Here is an 18,429-nt window from a genome sequence, read left to right as displayed (position 1 = left end):
TAATGTTTTACAACTTTCGCAATTTTCCGATATTTCAGTTTTGGGATTTTTTAGTAATTTTGATTCAATTTCTCGATTTTTCAGTTTTTCCATTTCCCGATTTTCACTTTTTCGATATTTTTAACTTCATATTTTGGGATTTTTCAATTTTCCGATTTCTCAATTTCTCAATTGTCCGATTTTTAGTTAATAATTTTTTTAATTACACGTCAGATTTTCCAATTTCTCGATTATTTTTTGATTTTTTTTTATTCAAAATTTCAATATTAATTTTACACGTTTTGATTTTTCATTTTCATAATTTTTCCCATTTTTCGATTTTTAAATTTTTATTTTTCCAAATTTTCAATTTTGTAATTTTGCAATTTTTTGTTTTTCAGTTTTAATGTTTTACAACTTTCGCAATTTTCCGATATTTCAGTTTTGTGAAAAGATGACTGGCACACATTAAGAAAACAGGGCAAAATGTAGCCCCGCCCACCCACCCTGTCTCAATTGTGATTATTTTTTTTTAATCGTCGTGAGCCACGGGGGAGGAGTTTAACTGCAAAATCCTTATTTGTAAACGAGAAATTAAAAACATGTTTCTGAGCATCGTGTTCTAAGAATAAAAAAAAATCATCACAATTGCGATGGGGTGGGTGGGCGGGGTTTATATTTTGCCCCTTTTTTCTTAATGTACGTAGTATTCTTTGAAAACACGATGCTGAAAACCATGTTTTTAATTTCTTGTAAAGAAATAAGTATTTGCAGTTAAGCTCCGCCCTCTTGGTTCTTGGCGAATAAAAAAAATCATCACAATTGAGACAGGGTGGGTGGGCGGGCTTTCATTTTGCCTTTTTGTTTTAATATGTGTACACTTCTTTTCAAAACATGAAACTTACAACATATTTAAAATCCGCCCCATAATTGCAAAATCCATATTTCGTTGACAAAATGTACCATTTTACAGTGGCGCAACGATTGCTGCATAAGGTTACGGAATTTCAAATATTAAAGAAAATCTAAATTGTATAATAATTCTTAAAACTGTTACTATTATTTATTAAATGTGGCACAAATAATATATTGTGAGTTTGGGTGCACGCCACTGCAAAGACGTTCTCCCCTTCGAACGAAGAATGGACTCGACCGCAATAAATTGACATGCGCAGATCACGTGATGGCCCCTTTCGTTTTGCACCAAACTATAACCATGTCGTAAGTTTCTTGTTGTGAAGATGGCCATGTATATTAAGAAAACAAGGCAAAATATAAGCCCCACCCACTCGCTCTGTCTGAATTCTGACGACTTTTTTATTCGTCGCTAGCCAAGGGGGCGGAGCTTAATTGCAAAATCCAACACACTGATGCGTGATGTAAATTCCATGTCAAAAAAAGTCGTTTCCATTATATTTTATTGAATCTGCAGAATACATTCGAAGAAAAAATCACTTAAAAAAAATAATATTACACTAATATGCACAGATCAAAGTTTACAGTGTACATAAGACATTAGATAAGTAAGAACCCGAAAACTGAACATAACCTAAAGTGTCATATAAAGACCGGTCACAACTAGCGAAGCGTCGTCTATCATTTTGGCTGACTTGAATTTGCATCCCTCGGATAAAACGTCCAAATGTACAATAAAATCCACCACAAACCCATCAAAATATAAATAACCGCCTTAAAATAAATAAAAAGCCGCTTACAAGATCCGCTCGTAGAACAGCAGATAAGCCTGAGCACTCAAGACCCGCGTCTCGCTCGCCTCCGACACGTGCGAGTCGCTGATGTAGTACCACTTGCCGGCGGGCGCCTCCGGCTCGCCTTGCGCCCCCTTGGGCGCTTGCGCCTTGTCGCTCTTCTGGTTCTTGGGCAGGAACTGCCACCGGTAGCTGTTCTCCTCGAGCTTGGGCCGCACCTTGACGTAGGCCACGTAGTGGCCCCCGTGGATCGAGCCGCTGTGCTCCACCACCCCGTACAACGAGTACAGCACCTTGGTTTGCCCGGCCTCGAACGTCGGCAAGTTCTGCGAGCGCTTCGAGCAGAACGGCGCCAAGTCCAGCAGCGTCGGGAACTTGACGAACTTGGGCACCTTCGCCGACCGGAAGCGGTACACCTGGAAGCGCTTCAGGTGCAGGATGAGCACGGCGGGCGGGTTGTAGATGAGCAGCTGCTTCGTCGCGTTCGTGTAGACGGTCTTCTTGTCGGCGCCGCCGTGACGCTTGGTACACAACTCGCAGCTGACCTTGTTGTTGCCGGTCATGAGCTCGCAGGCGGTGAACTGGTTGAGGCACGACTGCACGGAATATTCGCCCTCTTCGCACTGGTAGCGCGCCGAGATGGTGTTCGTCCACAGGTCGACGTCCTCGTCGTCTTCGTCCATCTGAAGACGATACTCATTTAATTAATCAATTCATCAGCAATTTATGAGTAAGGGGACTCGCTAGACGAGGTATAACATTTTTTTCGTTTTTTGTATGAAAAAATTGGTCTAAAGAGTTTAGACAGTACTTCCCTCGCTGTCGGAAACTTGACGACTGCATGCCTATTGTGTTTTTTTTCTCATTACATTTTTGTAGTGGGAATTTAAAAAAAAATGCGATGACGTCATCAACATTTTTGCAAGGACACGTATATCAGTTGGGATAGATGTAGTGTAATAGTAAGAATAAAATTATTATATTCTCAAATTTTCGGGAAAATGAATTGGGTCGTTTTGAATATTGATTTGTAATAATCAATAAAATAACGAAACAATTTACTCATGTATACCTACGTATCAGAGGCAACTGAAAATCGTGTATGTATAAACATTCTTAATTTAAGATGACAGGCGTAACAGCATACGTGAGAGTCAAACAGAGAAACTGTAAACAAAACGACCATCGATTTTATTGCTTCGACTTCCGCTTATTATATAAAACATTGGGTTTTATTTTAATTCTTGACGGTGAAATTCACAACTGGTTGATTATAAACATGTCTATTTCACATTCGCGGAACGCATAAAACAAATGCAGGTCTGTAATGTTAAAGTCGATCTAAATAAGCGTGCTACCCTTATGTTTCAACCGAGTTTTTCCTTTAACAAATTTTGTGTCTACCAAATTGGGTTGGTTGGGGTGTAATACTAATAATAAGTGTTGCCTTTAATTTAATCAAAATAAATTGACTTCATTAATTTTTTTGAAGCACCTCTTAACAAAATCTAAAAAATATGAATGGAATGATAAATCACAAGTACAAACTCATCATATTTTTTGCATTTTAGATAGGATTTATTCAGCAAAATTTAAGGGTGACGTCATCAATTTTTTTAGGAGGGATGAACAAATACATTTTGAATAAAAGTTTACCATGCTTATAATAACTTTAAAATATTCCCAAGATTTCAAAGCATTCGGTTTTGTAATTCCTGATTAAATCGATAAAATAAATTCACGCCTTCATTAATTTTTTTGAGTCACCCTGCATATGCAAATCCAAAAATATGAATGGAATGATAAATCACAAGTACAGACTCATCATATTTTGTACATTTTAGATACGATTTATTCGGCAAACTTTTGAGCTGACGTCATCAGGTTTTTGTAGAAGATAACCAAATATATTTTGACTAAAAATTTATTATGCTCTTTATAACCTTAAAACATCTGCAAGATTTCAAAGCATTCGGTTTTGTAGTTTCTGATTAAATCAATAAAATAAATTTACGCATTCATTAATTTTTTGAGTCACCCTGTATATGCAAATCGAAAAAATTTGAATGGAATGATAAATCACAAGAAGAGACTCACCATATTTTGTACATTTTAGATAGGATTTATTCAGCAAAATTTTGTGGTGACGTCATAAATTTTTTAGGGGGGACCACCAAATACGTTTTGATCAAAAATTTACCATGCTTATGATAATTTTAAAATATCTTCAAGATTTCGAAGCATTCGGTTTTGTAGTTCCTGAGTAAATCAGTAAAATAAATTTACGCTTTCATTTATTTTCTTGAATCACCCTGTATATGCAAATCCAAAAAATATGAATGGAGTGATAGATCACAAGTACAGACTGATCATATTTTGTACATTTTAGATATGATTTATTCGGAAAATTTTCGAGCTGACGTCATCAAGTTTTTGGAGGGGATAAGCAAATATATTTTGACTAAACATTTATTATGCTCTTTATGACCTTAAAACATCTGCAAGATTTCAGAGCATTCGGTTTTGTAGTTCCTGATTAAATCAATAAAATATATTTACGCATTCATTAATTTTTTTGAGTCACCCTGTATATGCAAATCCAAAAAATATGAATGGAGTGATAGATCACAAGTACAGACTCATCATATTTTGTACATTTTAGATATGATTTATTCGGCAAACTTTCGAGCTGACGTCATCAAGTTTTTGGAGGGGATAAGCAAATATATTTTGACTAAACATTTATTATGCTCTTTATGACCTTAAAACATCTGCAAGATTTCAGAGCATTCGGTTTTGTAGTTCCTGATTAAATCAATAAAATATATTTACGCATTCATTAATTTTTTTGAGTCACCCTGTATATGCAAATCCAAAAAATATGAAGTGAGTGATAGATCACAAGTACAGACTCATCATATTTTGTACATTTTAGATATGATTTATTCCACAAACTTTTGAGCTGACGTCATCAAGTTTTTGGAGGGGATAAGCAAATATTTTTTGACTACAGATTTATGATGCTCTTTATAGCCTTAAAACATCTGCAACATTTCAAAGCATTCTGGTTAGGAGATTAAAAATTAAATTTCAAAATGTTGTTTTATAATTTTGATTTTTTTTCCAAAAATCTGGACGTTTCGGGTGAAAAGTCGATTCAGAGTTGTAAACTACATGTGTAGGACTATGTTACTTTATACAATTGAAAACCCATTTACTATGTACAATTTTGAAGTGACGTCATCGCATTAGTGGTGGGGATGATTAGACAAATTTTGGTTAGCGTTTTACCATCTACATGATATTCTTAATATAAATACAAAATTTCACAACAATCGGTCGAGTACTTTCGGAGATTATCTGTCTAATAAAAATCCGGGACGGCAGACGGACAGACGGACGGACAGACAGACGGAAATGGGAGACCTATTTCTTCGTCTTCTAGGGGTCATGAAAGATGGAGAAAACGTAAAAGTAGAGAGTCGGCCGACGGACTCGATTACAATACTTCCTTTGCTTACGCTCGGGAAGTAAAAAGAAAAATTACAACAGTGAAAAATCGAAAAATCGACATATCAAAAAATTGAGAAATCAAAAAATTGAAAAATCCCAAAATACATAGTTAGAAATATCGAAAAAGTAAAAATCGAGAAATGGGAAAATTGAAAAGTCGAGAATTTGAAGAATCAAAATGACTGAAAAATCCCAAAACTGAAATATCGGAAAATTGAAAAAGTTGTAAAACATTAAAACTGAAAAACAAAAAAAGTGCAACATGACAAAATTGAAAATTTGGAAAAATAAAAATTTAAAAATCGAAAAATTGGGAAAAACTGTGAAAATGAAAAATCGAAAACGTGTAAAATTAACATTGAAATTTTGGCTAAAAAAAAAATCAAACAATAATCGAGTAATTGAAAAAATGATTCATTAAAAATCGGACAATTCAGAAATCGAAAAATGTAAAAATATAAAACTGGCAAATCAAAAAATTGCAAAATTACAGAACTGCAAAATTAAAAATCTAAAACTAAATTTAAAAATCGAAACATTTCCAAATTGTGAAAATGAAAATCAAAAACTTGAAAAATTGAAAATCAAAATTTTGAAAAATTAAAAATCAAAAAATTGGAAAATCGAAACCATGAATTTCGAAAAATTGAGAAAACAAGAATTGAATGATTGAGTAATTAAAAACCGCATAATTGAATTAAGCGGAAAAATTAAAAAACTGAAATATTAAAATTGAAATTTGGAATAATTAAAAATCAAGAAATTGAAAAGTTGTAAAATTAGAAAAATAAAAAAATTGATGAGTGTAAACTGGAAAATTTATCAAAGTATAAAGACGAAAAATTGCAAACTATTAAATTCAAAACGAACGATTGAAAAATCAAGGAATTAGAAATTTTGAAAAACTGATTCATTAAAAAATGGACAATTGAGAAAGCGATGAGTTGTAAAAATATAAAACTGAAAATTCGTACAGTTTTAAAATGGAAAAATAGAAAAATCAAACAATCGTAAAATAGAAAAATTACAACACTGAAAAAAAAAAAATCAAAAACTTGGAAAATTGGAAATTGAAATTTTCAAATATTAAAAATCAAAAATTAGAAAATCGAGACAATGAAATTCGGATACCTCTATAAACGGAAATTTTATAAAATAATTAAACTGAAAACCCAAAAACTTGAAAAATTAAAATTAAATTTGATTTTCCGTTTTTAAAGATATCCGAACTTCATTGTTTAAATTTTATAATTTTTTGATTTGTCAAATTCATTTTTTTTTATTTTTTCGATTTTTAAATTTTGTAATTAATCTATTTTACAATTGTTCGATTTTTCAATTTTTGAATTTTAAAACTGTGCTATTTTTCAATTTCGTAATTTTACAATTTGTTTGATTTTTCAGTTTAATATTTTTTCAATTTCTCGATTTTTCATTTTTAAATTGTTCATTTTTTAAATTTAATAATGTTGCAATTTTTAATTTTTACATGTTAATAAATTTACGAGTTCACAATTATGCAATTTTTCAATTTGGTAATTAATTTTATATTTTTTTTATTATTCGAATTTCATTGTTTAGATTTTCCATTTTTTTTTTATTTTTTCAATTTCATAATTTCCCATTTTTCGATTTTTAATTTTGTAATTACTCGATTTTACAATAATCCAATTTTGTAATTTTGCAATTTCTTGATATTTAAGTTTTCAAAATTTCGATTTTCAATATTTCATTTTTTTGATTTTCCAGTTTTAGTTTTGTAATTTTTCAATTTTGTAATTTGCATTTTTTTTTTCATTTTTCAGTTTGATATTTTTAAATCTCCAAATTTCTCGATTTTTCAACTTCTCAATCGATATTTCCTTATACAAATTTTCCATTTTAAATATGTTGTAAGTTACATGTTGTGATAAGAAGTCTACACATATTAAAACAAAAAGGCAAAATGAAAAGTTTATGTTTTCTTTTCAAGTTTTTTGAGTCATAACCATCATAGAATCGCTTGAAAATTCGCACATGGATAAAACATCACTTTTTACAGGGCGCAGAGTCATTAAATGTTTGTTAGTGGTACAATTTGTTAAAATAATAATGTGTTTATTAAAATCAAAATATACCACAAATTAATGCAAAATACGTCGAATAATTTTAGCAGGAATATCAGAGGAAAATTAATGATCTATTGGTTAGCAGAGTTTTTAACAAAAACTAACAATTATTGAAAAAAATGGGTATCAATTCGACAGAATTTGAGCAGTTAGTTCAGTGCTTTGTCGATAGGAGCGCCACTAAAATTTACGGAAGCGACTTTCCAGGTAAAACCCTTATCGCCTGCTTTACCATAAGCTGATTGTTAGAGTTCTCGGCTGATTTTTCTAATTTATGGCAAGGAACTCAGTTTTATAACAAGCCGCCAGGACCTGCCGTAGTAATCTATTGTTACGAAAATTAACTTTTACGCAATGAGGTACTATCATAAAACCGAATTAAAACTGGGGAACTATAATATTTTTACTCCACTCAGGATCCTGAATTCAATACACATGATTACTAAAAATTCATTGTAATATTATTGTTAATATATACTTTGCTTTCTTAATTAATAAAACTAATAAACATATTTATAATAATAATAAAAAATATATAAAATACAGCTTTTGTTTAACACGTATAAGTAGCTAAGTGTATCTACTACTTATCCCAAAAAGGAGGTGTTTTAAAAAAGCCCTACGCCCAGTAACTTCTCCCTTCATTGTTTACTCGAAAAAAGTGCTCGTATATGTTTTCATTTGCCGAGAGATCATTTTCAAAATATATTTATAATAAAAATATGCTAGTCTTGGTGATGAAAAATGTACTCCTAATAAATTATTAAAATACATAAAAAAAATAGAAACAAATTTTATTTATTTAAAAAAAATCTCTCGCAAAGGCAGGTTCCTCTTTCTTCTTGAATCAATTATTTCGGGCAATAATGCGCCAAAGCAAAATCTGCCAAGTTTATCTGCCATCTTTTTACATATATTTCTTCGTCTTTATAAATTTTTTCTATATTTATTCCATTGGGTGTCCATACAACAAAATAAACTTGTGAAATACCCGTAACAAGCATTTGTCCCTGGACTTGAAAGTAGTAATCATGATTTTTTTTTAGTTTCAATTCTCTGTCTGTCAATGTACAAAATTTGATTATTTTTTTTCTAACCGCTTCTTCGGGAGACAATCTTGCGATTTTGAAGGGCACTTAATTTCGACTAATGAACTCCTATCCTCTAGAACCCTGTCTGGACTAGCAGCCAAGTAAGGAAGTTGTTTTGAAATAAACAAGCCACACCGTTCAGTTTTTATATTTTTATTTATTTCAAAACACTTGACAGCTTTTTCCTCACTTTGCTGTCTATAGTATGTATAACTGTTACCTCTAAATGTACTGTACAACAGAGACTCCACAGTTTTAGCTGTTGTTGTAGTCGGTCTAAGTTTGTAAATACGTCCAAAATTTGAAGCCGTAACCCTAATTTCTCTTTCTTTTGCCCAAATGTGCCTGTTGCCTATTGTCTATGGGCTAGCACTTGCTCAGACAAGACTGATTTTGGCAAACGCCATATCCTCTGAGAAAATACAGGGTAGTTGGGCGGGGCTAGTACTTGCTAAGATAAGACTGATTTTGGTAAATGATATATCCTCTGAAAAATAGAGGGCGGGTGGGCGGGGCTAGTACTTACTAAGATAGGATTGATTTTGCCCCTATTAAACTTGTAAAAACTTGTTAAATTTAAAAGTGTTAAATTGCATATTTCCATAGTAACGAGATAAATTCCTAAATCTGATTTGATATTTATTTTTTAATACAGTTATTAATTTTTCTGAGAGATATGTATAAGCAAATTAAAAAAATACTAATTATATATTAAAAATAAATCACAAGTATAAACTCATCATATATTGTACATTTTGGGTTGATTTAGGAATTTAACTCGTTAATATGGAAAATTGCAATTTAAGGCCTTTAAATTTCACAAGTTTTTACCAGATTAATAGAGGCAAAGTCAGTTTTATCTTAACAAATACTTGGCCCGCCCGCCCTCCCCCTATTTTCTCAGAGGATATGTCATTTGCCAAAATCAGTCTTATCTTGCCAAGTACTAGCCCCGCCCACCCAGCCCTATTCTCTTAGAAGATATGTCATCTGCCAAAATCAGTCTTATCTTACCAAATACTAGCCCCGCCCACCCGCCCCTATTTTCTCAGGGGACATATTATTTGCCAAAATAAGACTTATGTTGGCAAGTACTAACCCCACCCACCTGCCCTTTATTTTCTCAGAGGGTAGTACTTGTTAGAACTGTCCTAGAGAGCTATCCTGTGAGAAAATAGGGGCGGGTGGGCGCGGCTAGCGCTTGCTCAGATAAGACCGATTTTGGCAAACGCTATACCTTCTGAGAAAATAGAGGGCGGGTGGGCGGGGCTAGTACTTGCTAAGATAGAACTGATTTTGGCAAATGCCATACTCTCTGGGAAAATAGAGGGCGGATACGTGGAGCTAGTACTTCCAAAGGTAAAACGTATTTTGGCAAATGACATACTCTCTAAGAAAATAGAGGGCGGGTGGGCGGGGCTAGCACTTGCTAAGATAAGACGGATTTTGCCCATATTAAACTTGTAAAAACTTTTTCAGATAGATTTAGGAATTTAACTCGTTAATATGGAAATTTGCAATTTAACACCTTTAGATTTCACAAGTTTTTACAAGATTAATAGGGGCAAAGTCAGTTCTATCTTAACAAATACTTGGCCCGCCCACCCACCCCCTATTTTCTCAGAGGATATGTCATTTGCCAAAATCAGTCTTATCTTACCAAGTACTAGCCCCGCCCAATTTGGTCTAAATTCAAAGATAATTTTCTCAAAAAAACCTCTTTGGCTGTCACAAATGTTTCTACATCCATGACAGGATTATCTAAAAAATATTTAAACTATAATCGCAGTCGGGACCAGCGTACGTAAATTTTTTTACGACATATTTTTTTATGAATACTTTGTCTAAGACGAGCTTGTTTTATAGACGAACAATATTTTTTTGTTATTAAACCAGGACCGTTTTAATCACAATATATTTACTTATCCCCTCTAAAAAATTGATGACGTCACCTCAAAATTTTGCTGAATAAATCCTACCTAAATTGTATAAAATATGATGAGTCTCTTCTTGCGATTTATCATTCCATTCATGTTTTTTGGATTTGCATATACAGGATGACCCCAAACATTAATGAATGCGTAAATTTATTTTATTGATTTAATCAGGAACTACAGAACCCAATGCTTTGAAATCTTGCAAATGTTTTAAGGTTATAAAGAGCATAATAAATTTTTAGTCCAAATATATTTGTTTATCCCCTCCAAAAAATTGATGACGTCAGCTCAAAAGTTTGCCGTATAATCCTATTTAAAATTTACAAAATATGATGAGTCTCTTCTTGTAATTTATCATTCCATTCATATTTTTTGGATTCGGATATACAGGGTGACTCAAAAAATTTAATGAATGCGCAAATTTATTTTATTGATTTAATCAGGAACTACAAAACCGAATGCTTTGAAATCTAATGTGAAAAAAAAAAACATAATAGGCATGCAGTCGTCACGTTTCCGATAGCGAGGGAAGTACTGTCTAAACTCTTTAGACTAATTTTTTTGATTTTCTCTTTTTCCATTTCTCAATTTTTCAATGTTTCAGTTTGGGATTTTTTCACTGTTTCGATTCTTTAATTTTCCTTCCATTTTTAGGTTTTTCAATATTTCAGCTTTGGAATTTTGCAATATTTCGTTTCTTCAATTTTTCAAATTTTTGATATTGTTTTCTCGTTTTTTTTTAATTTTTCAGTTTTTAAAGTTTTAGGCTTTTAGATTTCTCACTATTTCGACTTTTCGATTTTTCAGTTGCACGATTTTTCAATTTGTCGAATTTTTAAATTTTAGATTTTTTGTTCTCGATCATTCAATTTTCTGAGTTTTCAGGCTTAGATTTTTTTTGTTGTTCAATTCTTCGATTTTTAAAATTTTTGTTTTTTAAATTTTCCTATTTATCAACTTACTGGGATTTCAATGTTTTGATTTTTTGATTGTTCAATTCCTCGATTTTTTGAATTTTCAGTTTTTGATACGATTTTTAAATTTTTTTGGTGGGCGGGGCTAATTATGTTCTTCGGTCGCGTGAGAGTGCAAACTAAAATACAATTGAAATGTTGGAAATTTTCGAATTTTTAAAGATTTGACGTTGCAGCCGAATCTTTAAAAAAATTTTGTCTAGAACCATAAAAACTGGATTATTTTTCAAATCAGCACGTTGGGATCGACATCTCGATATCCCAGAACTCTTTGTGGACTTTTAGGCCATTTTTTCAAAACTTAATTTTTCAGTACAATCTTTGCAGAATCGCGAACTCACTAATGGCAATTTTCAGGATCATAAAAAAAAAATTTTTTTTAAACCGAATATTTCAAAAAGCTTGCTCTGGAACAAAAAACTCTTATATTCTTCGAATTAGCACGTTGAGATTTGCATCTCAAAATTTTTTGTTAATCTTCATTCAAATCTGATAAAATAAATCACTGAAAAGCAGACAGGGTGGGTGGGCGGGGCTAATTATAAACTTCTGTCAAGTGGGAGTGGAAAATAATAATAGAATTTAGGAGGTGACAAGATAAAACAAGCGCTACAAAATTTTTATTTCGAGCTATTTTGATGAAACTGTAAAAACTGCTATATTTCAATCAGCGATTTTGGAAAGACGGCAGAAATTTCCGAAGAAACGAAGCCAAAACTGTCGAAAAAGAGTTAAAAATTGATCGAAAATATCAGAAGTGCCAAAATCAGTCTTATCTTATCAAATACTAGACCCGCCCACCCACCCTCTAGTTTCTTACAGTATATGTCATTTGCCAAAATCAGTCTTATTGCAGCAAGTACTCGCCCCACCCACCCGCCCTGTATTTTTTGGAAGATATGTTATTTGCCAAAAAGAGTCTAATCTTATCAAGTCTATCCCCGCCCACCCACCCTCTAGTGTCTTATAGGATATGTCATTTGCGAAAGTCAGTCTTATTTTAACAAGTTTTAGCCCCGACCACTCCCTTTTTTCCGATTTTAACGACGAATTTTATATCTGTTCAATATAAAAATATTGATTTTATTCAGATCGGATAAAATTAATCAGTGTAAAGAAGGCCGAGTGGGTGGGCGGGGCTAATTATGTTCTTCTGTCGAATGGGAGTGGAAACTAATAACAGAATCTAGGATGTGAAAAAACTAAAAAAAAGCACTAGTTGTAAGTTTTTTTGTTATACTTGAGAATAGTTGAAAAAATGGTCGAAAATGTCAAAAGCGCCAAAATCAGTCTTATCTTATCAAATTCTGAGTTTTCAGGCTTAGATTTTTTTTTTGTTCAATTCTTGGATTTTTAAAATTTTTGTTTTTTAAATTTTCCTATTTATCAACTTACTGGGCCTTCAATGTTTTGATTTTTTGATTGTTCAATATCTCGATTTTTTGAATTTTCAGTTTTTGATACGATTTTTAATTTTTTTTATTTTTCAGTTTTCAATTTTTGACGTTTCTAAATTTTTCGATTTTTCAATTTTTCGAATAACTGATTTTTTGATTTTCCCATTTCTCTATTTGTTGATTTTTCAATTCTTTCTTCAATTGTGATTTTTCAATTTTTCCATTTCTGGATTTTTCAATGTTTCAGTTTTGGATTTTTTCACTTTTCCGATTCTTCAATTTTCTTTCCATTTTTCAGTTTTTCAAGATTTCAGTTTTGAATTTTTTCACTTTTTCGATTTTTCAATTTTCCTTCCATTTTTCAGTTTTTCAGAGATTTTGCAATGTTTCGGTTCTTCAATTTTTCCATTTTTTGATGTTTCGATTTCTCGGTTTTTCAATTTTTCGATAGGTATTTTAATTTTTCAATTTTTAAGTTCTAGATGTTCCGTTAATTTTTTGTTTTCCTTGATGTTTCGATTTTTAAATTGTTTAATTTCTCGATTTATAAATTTTTCAATTTTTCGGTTTACCGATTTTTTTCATTTAAAATGTTTCAATTTTTCAATTATTAAGTTTTCGATTTTTCAATTTTGGTCTAATTTGAAAACGGTATTAATAATACATTTAGGCGAATAAACTAATAAGTAGATGGGCTTGATAAGCCTTGTTTGCTCTACAGTGTCTAAATTGTGTTTGAATAATATAATAATTATCTCGAATATTAAAATTACTATCCCAGCGCGTCAGGTAGATTTAAAGAAGAATTGCTGGTTGCGTTTAAGGCAACAAATGGCGCCCAATTCAAACTTGTCTCTCGTCTAGCGTTCCCCCGTAACTTACATCTAGTTAGTAACAATCGGTGAAATTTAGTGTTATAATGTTGGCATCATCAGCGCTTGACAGTTATGTCAAGACCTACTAATGTCGCCGAACACCACCGTGATTTAGATGGACAGGGCAGATCTTGGTGGGCCATGACAAAATCTAGGGACTTTGCGGTCAAATAACTGTCAAACAAAGTGTCATGGCTCCCTAGACCGAAATCCACCAACCTTCTCGTCCTTGGGGACTTCGCCCCCGCACGCCCCCTCGAAGCTGTCGTCGTCCTCCATCTTGTCGCACAGCAAATTCACCTTCGTCGAGTCCCCGTCGTTGAGCAAACTCAACTTCGACAGTCCCGTTTTCAGATCGACGTTCTTGTTGTTGACGAAAGCCAATCGCGACTCGGGGCGCTCGAAGTACTCGTTGGCGCTGAAACAACACCCGTTACCAACCCAAATCTCGAAATCCCCCAGTACTTACTCCTCTTCGGGACTGCAGTGCCCGATTAGGGGGCTCCCCATGTCGATGTTCGTCTCGCTGGACGCCGGGCTGTTGTCGGGGGTTCCGTGCGACGCGCTCAGCATCCCGATCGCCGGACTCGGGACTCCACTGTCGTCGATTCGCATCTCCGGCGAAATCCCCCGGTTGTTCGAGTCGGGGCTGCTGTTGTCGACCTTGTCCGAATTGTACCCCGACTCCATCCCCTTCGGCACCTCCTCGGAAGCTTCGACGTTGTCCTCCACGTCTGCGTCCGACTCGCTGTCCGACTTGTCCATGTTGACGTCCAGTCCCGACGGCGCCGGGTTGGGGCCTATCGTCACGTTCATGTTCCTGATGGATTTCTGCTTCTTGTTTTTTTTCCTCTCCGCGCGTTTCTCTTTCTTGATCTGGTGCTTCGACGGCTTGTTGTCGTCGATTTCTTCGGCTTTTCGCCGCAGCACTGGAGGCAGTTGTTTTTCGGTGATGGGTAGACTGAGGTCGAGGAAGAATTCGTCCCGGTGGGAGGTGTGTTGGCAGTCCTGACATTGCAGCGTGCTCACCAGCACCCCCCTGAAGACTTGCTCGGTCGGCAGCAACAACTCCGACGCCTGTTGTCCATAAAACTTGATGATTTTCTTCTTCTCGCCTTCGACCGTGCTGGGGTCCGTCTTCGTGTTGAGCCCCAGACGGTCGAGGATCACCGACTGGTATCTTCGTAAGTCCTCCTCGCGCACGGCCTCCAACAAGTGCCGCAACAACTCGTGAGAGTCGTGCTGGTCGCCGCCCCCGAACTGAGGCATGCGATTGGTCAGCTTCGCCAGAAGCATCCTCGGCACGTACGCCTCCTGGCGCCCGTTCTGGATCTCCGTTATCGTTTCGGCTAGAGTGCACGTGAGCGGGCGCCACTTTTCCAGCTGACCAGTCAGTGGCTCCACCACCGGCGAGTCGTTGTCCTGAGAGTTGATCTTACCCCCCGGCAACCGAAAATATTGACCTGGTTCGGACGTTTCCCGGAGGAGGTCGAGGAGGTAGGGAGTTTGGGCGAGGCACTGGACCACCGAGTTGAAGAAGCAGGTGTTGCCGAGGTTCATGAGGCCGCGGGGGCGCGGTAGGCTGGAGGCGGTGAAGTTGAACATGCCCCCGAAGAGCATGTTCGAAGACATCGGGACTAAGTCCATCACCTGGGGGACAAAAAATTCAGTCAATTTAAATGTTAAAGTGAGAGAGTGACTATTTAAAAAATATCGGTGACGTCGCGACCATCAGCGCCACCTCGTTTCCGCTCCACAAACCATCACTGATTTGTGAGTAAATACCAGGTCATGTGACGTATCGAAAAAGTGCTAATTTTATCCTGTCTGATAAGCGCAATCTGCGGAGGAAACCCCGCGATAAGCCCCATGGCCCCACTTACAGGCTGTTCCATCGGCTTGGCCATCACAGTGTTCTTGTTCTCGGCCTGCTTCTGCAGGTACTCCACCGCTTCCAGCAGCTTCTTCTTACACGTAACATTGACAACCTCATCACAGTCATAACACCACACGCTCCAGGTGCTCGTGTCCACGCAGATCGCGTGCGAGTCCGAGTGCGGGGTCTTGTAGTGCTCGAGCGCGTGCTTGTTGCGCGAGCGGCCGCAGGCCTGGTTGCCGCACCGCAGACACAGCCACAGCGAGTGGTCGAACTCGAACTCGGTGTCCATGTCCTCGGGCTTGGGCAGCCGCTTGCACAGCTCGCAGTCGCTGGCCAGACCCGACTTGATCAGGGCCTTCTTGACGCGCTGCAGGTCCACGGCCTGGCGCACGTGCCGGCACTCGGTCATGTTGTCGTTCTCGTCGCAGGACTCCGTCGACTCGTCCCCGGCGGGGTCGCCTTGGTGCTTCTTCTTGCTCATGCTTGCCCTTCAACTAATCACATTAACACGTTTTAACCTTCACATGCGGGAAGGCGCAGGCGGCGGCGGGACGCGCTGGGGGCGCAGATTGCGGGGCGGCGGCGATATTGGGCGCGGACTTCACTGAGAGTTCATTGAAGATTGCGAGAAATCGGGAGAAAATCACGACGACGATAACATGACACTTCACTTGTCAAGAAGGTTTTACGATGGAGGGTGACAGTTGGGGGGGAGGAAAAGTCCCTAGATGACGGCGGCGGCCGCCGAGGAAATACCCGCGGCGGCGTGACGAGCGGAAAAGTACCCAGAAATGCACGAACTGCAACCACGCCAAACCAAAAAAGGACTACCGGACCACGGCCAACTGTATTAATACATATGGCCATCCCAATTCGTATAAAAAGTTGATTCTTTGACGTTTCCAAAATCGTTAATCAGGCAACGACATCTGTTGAGTACAATTATGAACTTGGTTGGCAAATAATTGTCAAAATGACGTTTTAAAATATCACGTTTTTCTGAAAGTGTAGATAATGGCACAAGAACATTAATGATATTACTCCTACTATTTAGTTTTGAAATAAGATAGATATATTTTTACAAAACGAAAATTATTTAACAAAAAGGAAGGTACATATTCATAATTTTAAAACTTTTCTGCTGGTAGGTTTGTTACAAATCGTTATTTTCTTCAACCAGTCTGTTTGTTCCAAACAAATATTATCAATAACTGGTTTCACCGTTGCTCGAATAATTATATCACAAACTCTTGATTTATGTTCCAAGCAACAAAATAATGGATTTTGGTCCAAAGAAGGATGGAGCAGATTACATATTTGTTGACATGTCTTTTTGGAGTTTAAAAACGGTGGTATTAGAAAGTTTTTTTTAAAAAGGGTAACATTTAGATTCAGTTATTTGAAGACAAATCGTGAAAAATATTTTAGATTCGTAATCTGCGAAAAATTATCTATAAGCCAACTATTTTCCGTTGGATCAAATACTAGCCCCGCCCACCCGCCCTCTCTTACCTTGTAGGATATGTCATTTGCCACCGTTAGTCTTACCTTAGCAAGTACTAGCCCCGCCCACCCGCCCTCTAGTTTCTTGGAAGGTATGTGATTTGCCAAAATCAGTATTATCTTAGCAAGTACTATATTGTATATTGAAATGGCAAAATAAATGATTAAACAATAATTAAATAGTACTTGCTAAGATAATACTGATTTTGGCAAATCACATACCTTCCAAGAAAATAGAGGGTGGGCGGGCGGGGCTAGTATTTGATAAGATAAAACTGATTTTCGCACTTTTGACATTTTCAACTATTTTTCAACTATTTCAGAAAATTAGTTGAAGACATTTTTTGTAATTTCCAAAAATTTTTTGTCTGTAACAGTTAAAAGACGATCTGATCCAGCGGAAAATAGTTGGCTTATAAATAGATAATTTTTCGCAGATTACGAATCTAAAATATTTTTCACGATTTCTCTTCAAATAACTGAGAAATGCGAGAAAAGGAGTCCAAAAATTCCCAATATTTCCAAAAAATTTTAAACCGTTCCAAATGGCTTTATTTGAGAGAAAAACATTGAGTTTCTAGTTTTATAGAATACTAATCGCAAATTTACCTTATGAAATACTAGTCCCGCCCACCCACTCACCCTCCATTCTCTTAAAGAGTATGTCGTTTGCCAAAAATTGCCTTATTTAAGCAAGTACTAGCCCCACCCAGCCATCCTGTATTTTCTTAGAGATGTTTTTTACTGAAATCAGTTTTTTTCTTGGCAAATATTAGCCCCGCCCACCCGCCCTCTCTTACCTTGTAGGATATGTCATTTGCCACCGTTAGTCTTACCTTAGCAAGTACTAGCCCCGCCCACCCGCCCTCTAGTTTCTTGGAAGGTATGTGATTTGCCAAAATCAGTATTATCTTAGCAAGTACTATATTGTATATTGAAATGGCAAAATAAATGATTAAACAATAATTAAATAGTACTTGCTAAGATAATACTGATTTTGGGAAATCACATACCTTCCAAGAAAATAGAGGGTGGGCGGGCGGGGCTAGTATTTGATAAGATAAAACTGATTTTCGCACTTTTGACATTTTCAACTATTTTTCAACTATTTCAGAAAATTAGTTGAAGACATTTTTTTGTAATTTCCAAAAATTTTTTGTCTGAAACAGTTAAAAGACGATCTGATCCAACGGAAAATAGTTGGCTTATAGATAATTTTTCGCAGATTACGAATCTAAAATATTTTTCACGATTTGTCTTCAAATAACTGAATCTAAATGTTACCCTTTTTAAAAAACTTTCTAATACCACCGTTTTTAAACTCTAAAAAGACATGTCAACAAATATGTAATCTGCTCCATCCTTCTTTGGACCAAAATCCGTTATTTTGTTGCTTGGAACATAAATCAAGAGTTTGTGATATAATTATTCGAGCAACGGTGAAACCAGTTATTGATAATATTT

At 35.7% G+C, this 18,429-nt stretch overlaps 1 protein-coding gene across 1 annotated transcript; it reads right to left on the bottom strand.

Annotated features, from left to right (window-relative positions):
• Positions 1–1,380: 1,380 nt before the first annotated feature.
• LOC135131986 (ubiquitin carboxyl-terminal hydrolase 16/45) lies at positions 1,381–16,603 on the bottom strand. Its single transcript, XM_064059884.1, has 4 exons — positions 15,467–16,603; positions 14,053–15,233; positions 13,803–14,001; positions 1,381–2,371 (listed from the first exon to the last, which is right to left on the bottom strand). Exons 1-4 carry the CDS (start codon positions 15,941–15,943, stop codon positions 1,691–1,693), a joined length of 2,538 nt encoding a protein of 845 aa, XP_063915954.1. The 5' UTR covers positions 15,944–16,603; the 3' UTR covers positions 1,381–1,690.
• Between the last annotated feature and the right edge of the window lie 1,826 nt (positions 16,604–18,429).

The sequence above is a fragment of the Zophobas morio genome, unplaced genomic scaffold (assembly GCF_036711695.1).
Source record: "Zophobas morio isolate AGI-343-1 ecotype UQ-CSIRO unplaced genomic scaffold, CSIRO_AGI_Zmor_V1 ptg000021l, whole genome shotgun sequence".
Lineage (NCBI taxonomy): Eukaryota > Metazoa > Arthropoda > Insecta > Coleoptera > Tenebrionidae > Zophobas > Zophobas morio.
This window is presented reverse-complemented; position numbering and strand designations above follow the sequence as displayed.

Coding starts and splice junctions, on each gene's coding strand:
- LOC135131986 (XM_064059884.1), bottom strand. CDS start 15,943: ATGAGCAAGAAGAAGCACCAAGGCGACCCCGCCGGGGACGAGTCGACG. Junction 14,002..14,052: donor CACTGCAGTCCCGAAGAGGA/GTAAGTACTGGG, acceptor GTGTTGTTTCAG/CGCCAACGAGTACTTCGAGC. Junction 2,372..13,802: donor AAGTCCCCAAGGACGAGAAG/GTTGGTGGATTT, acceptor TATCGTCTTCAG/ATGGACGAAGACGACGAGGA.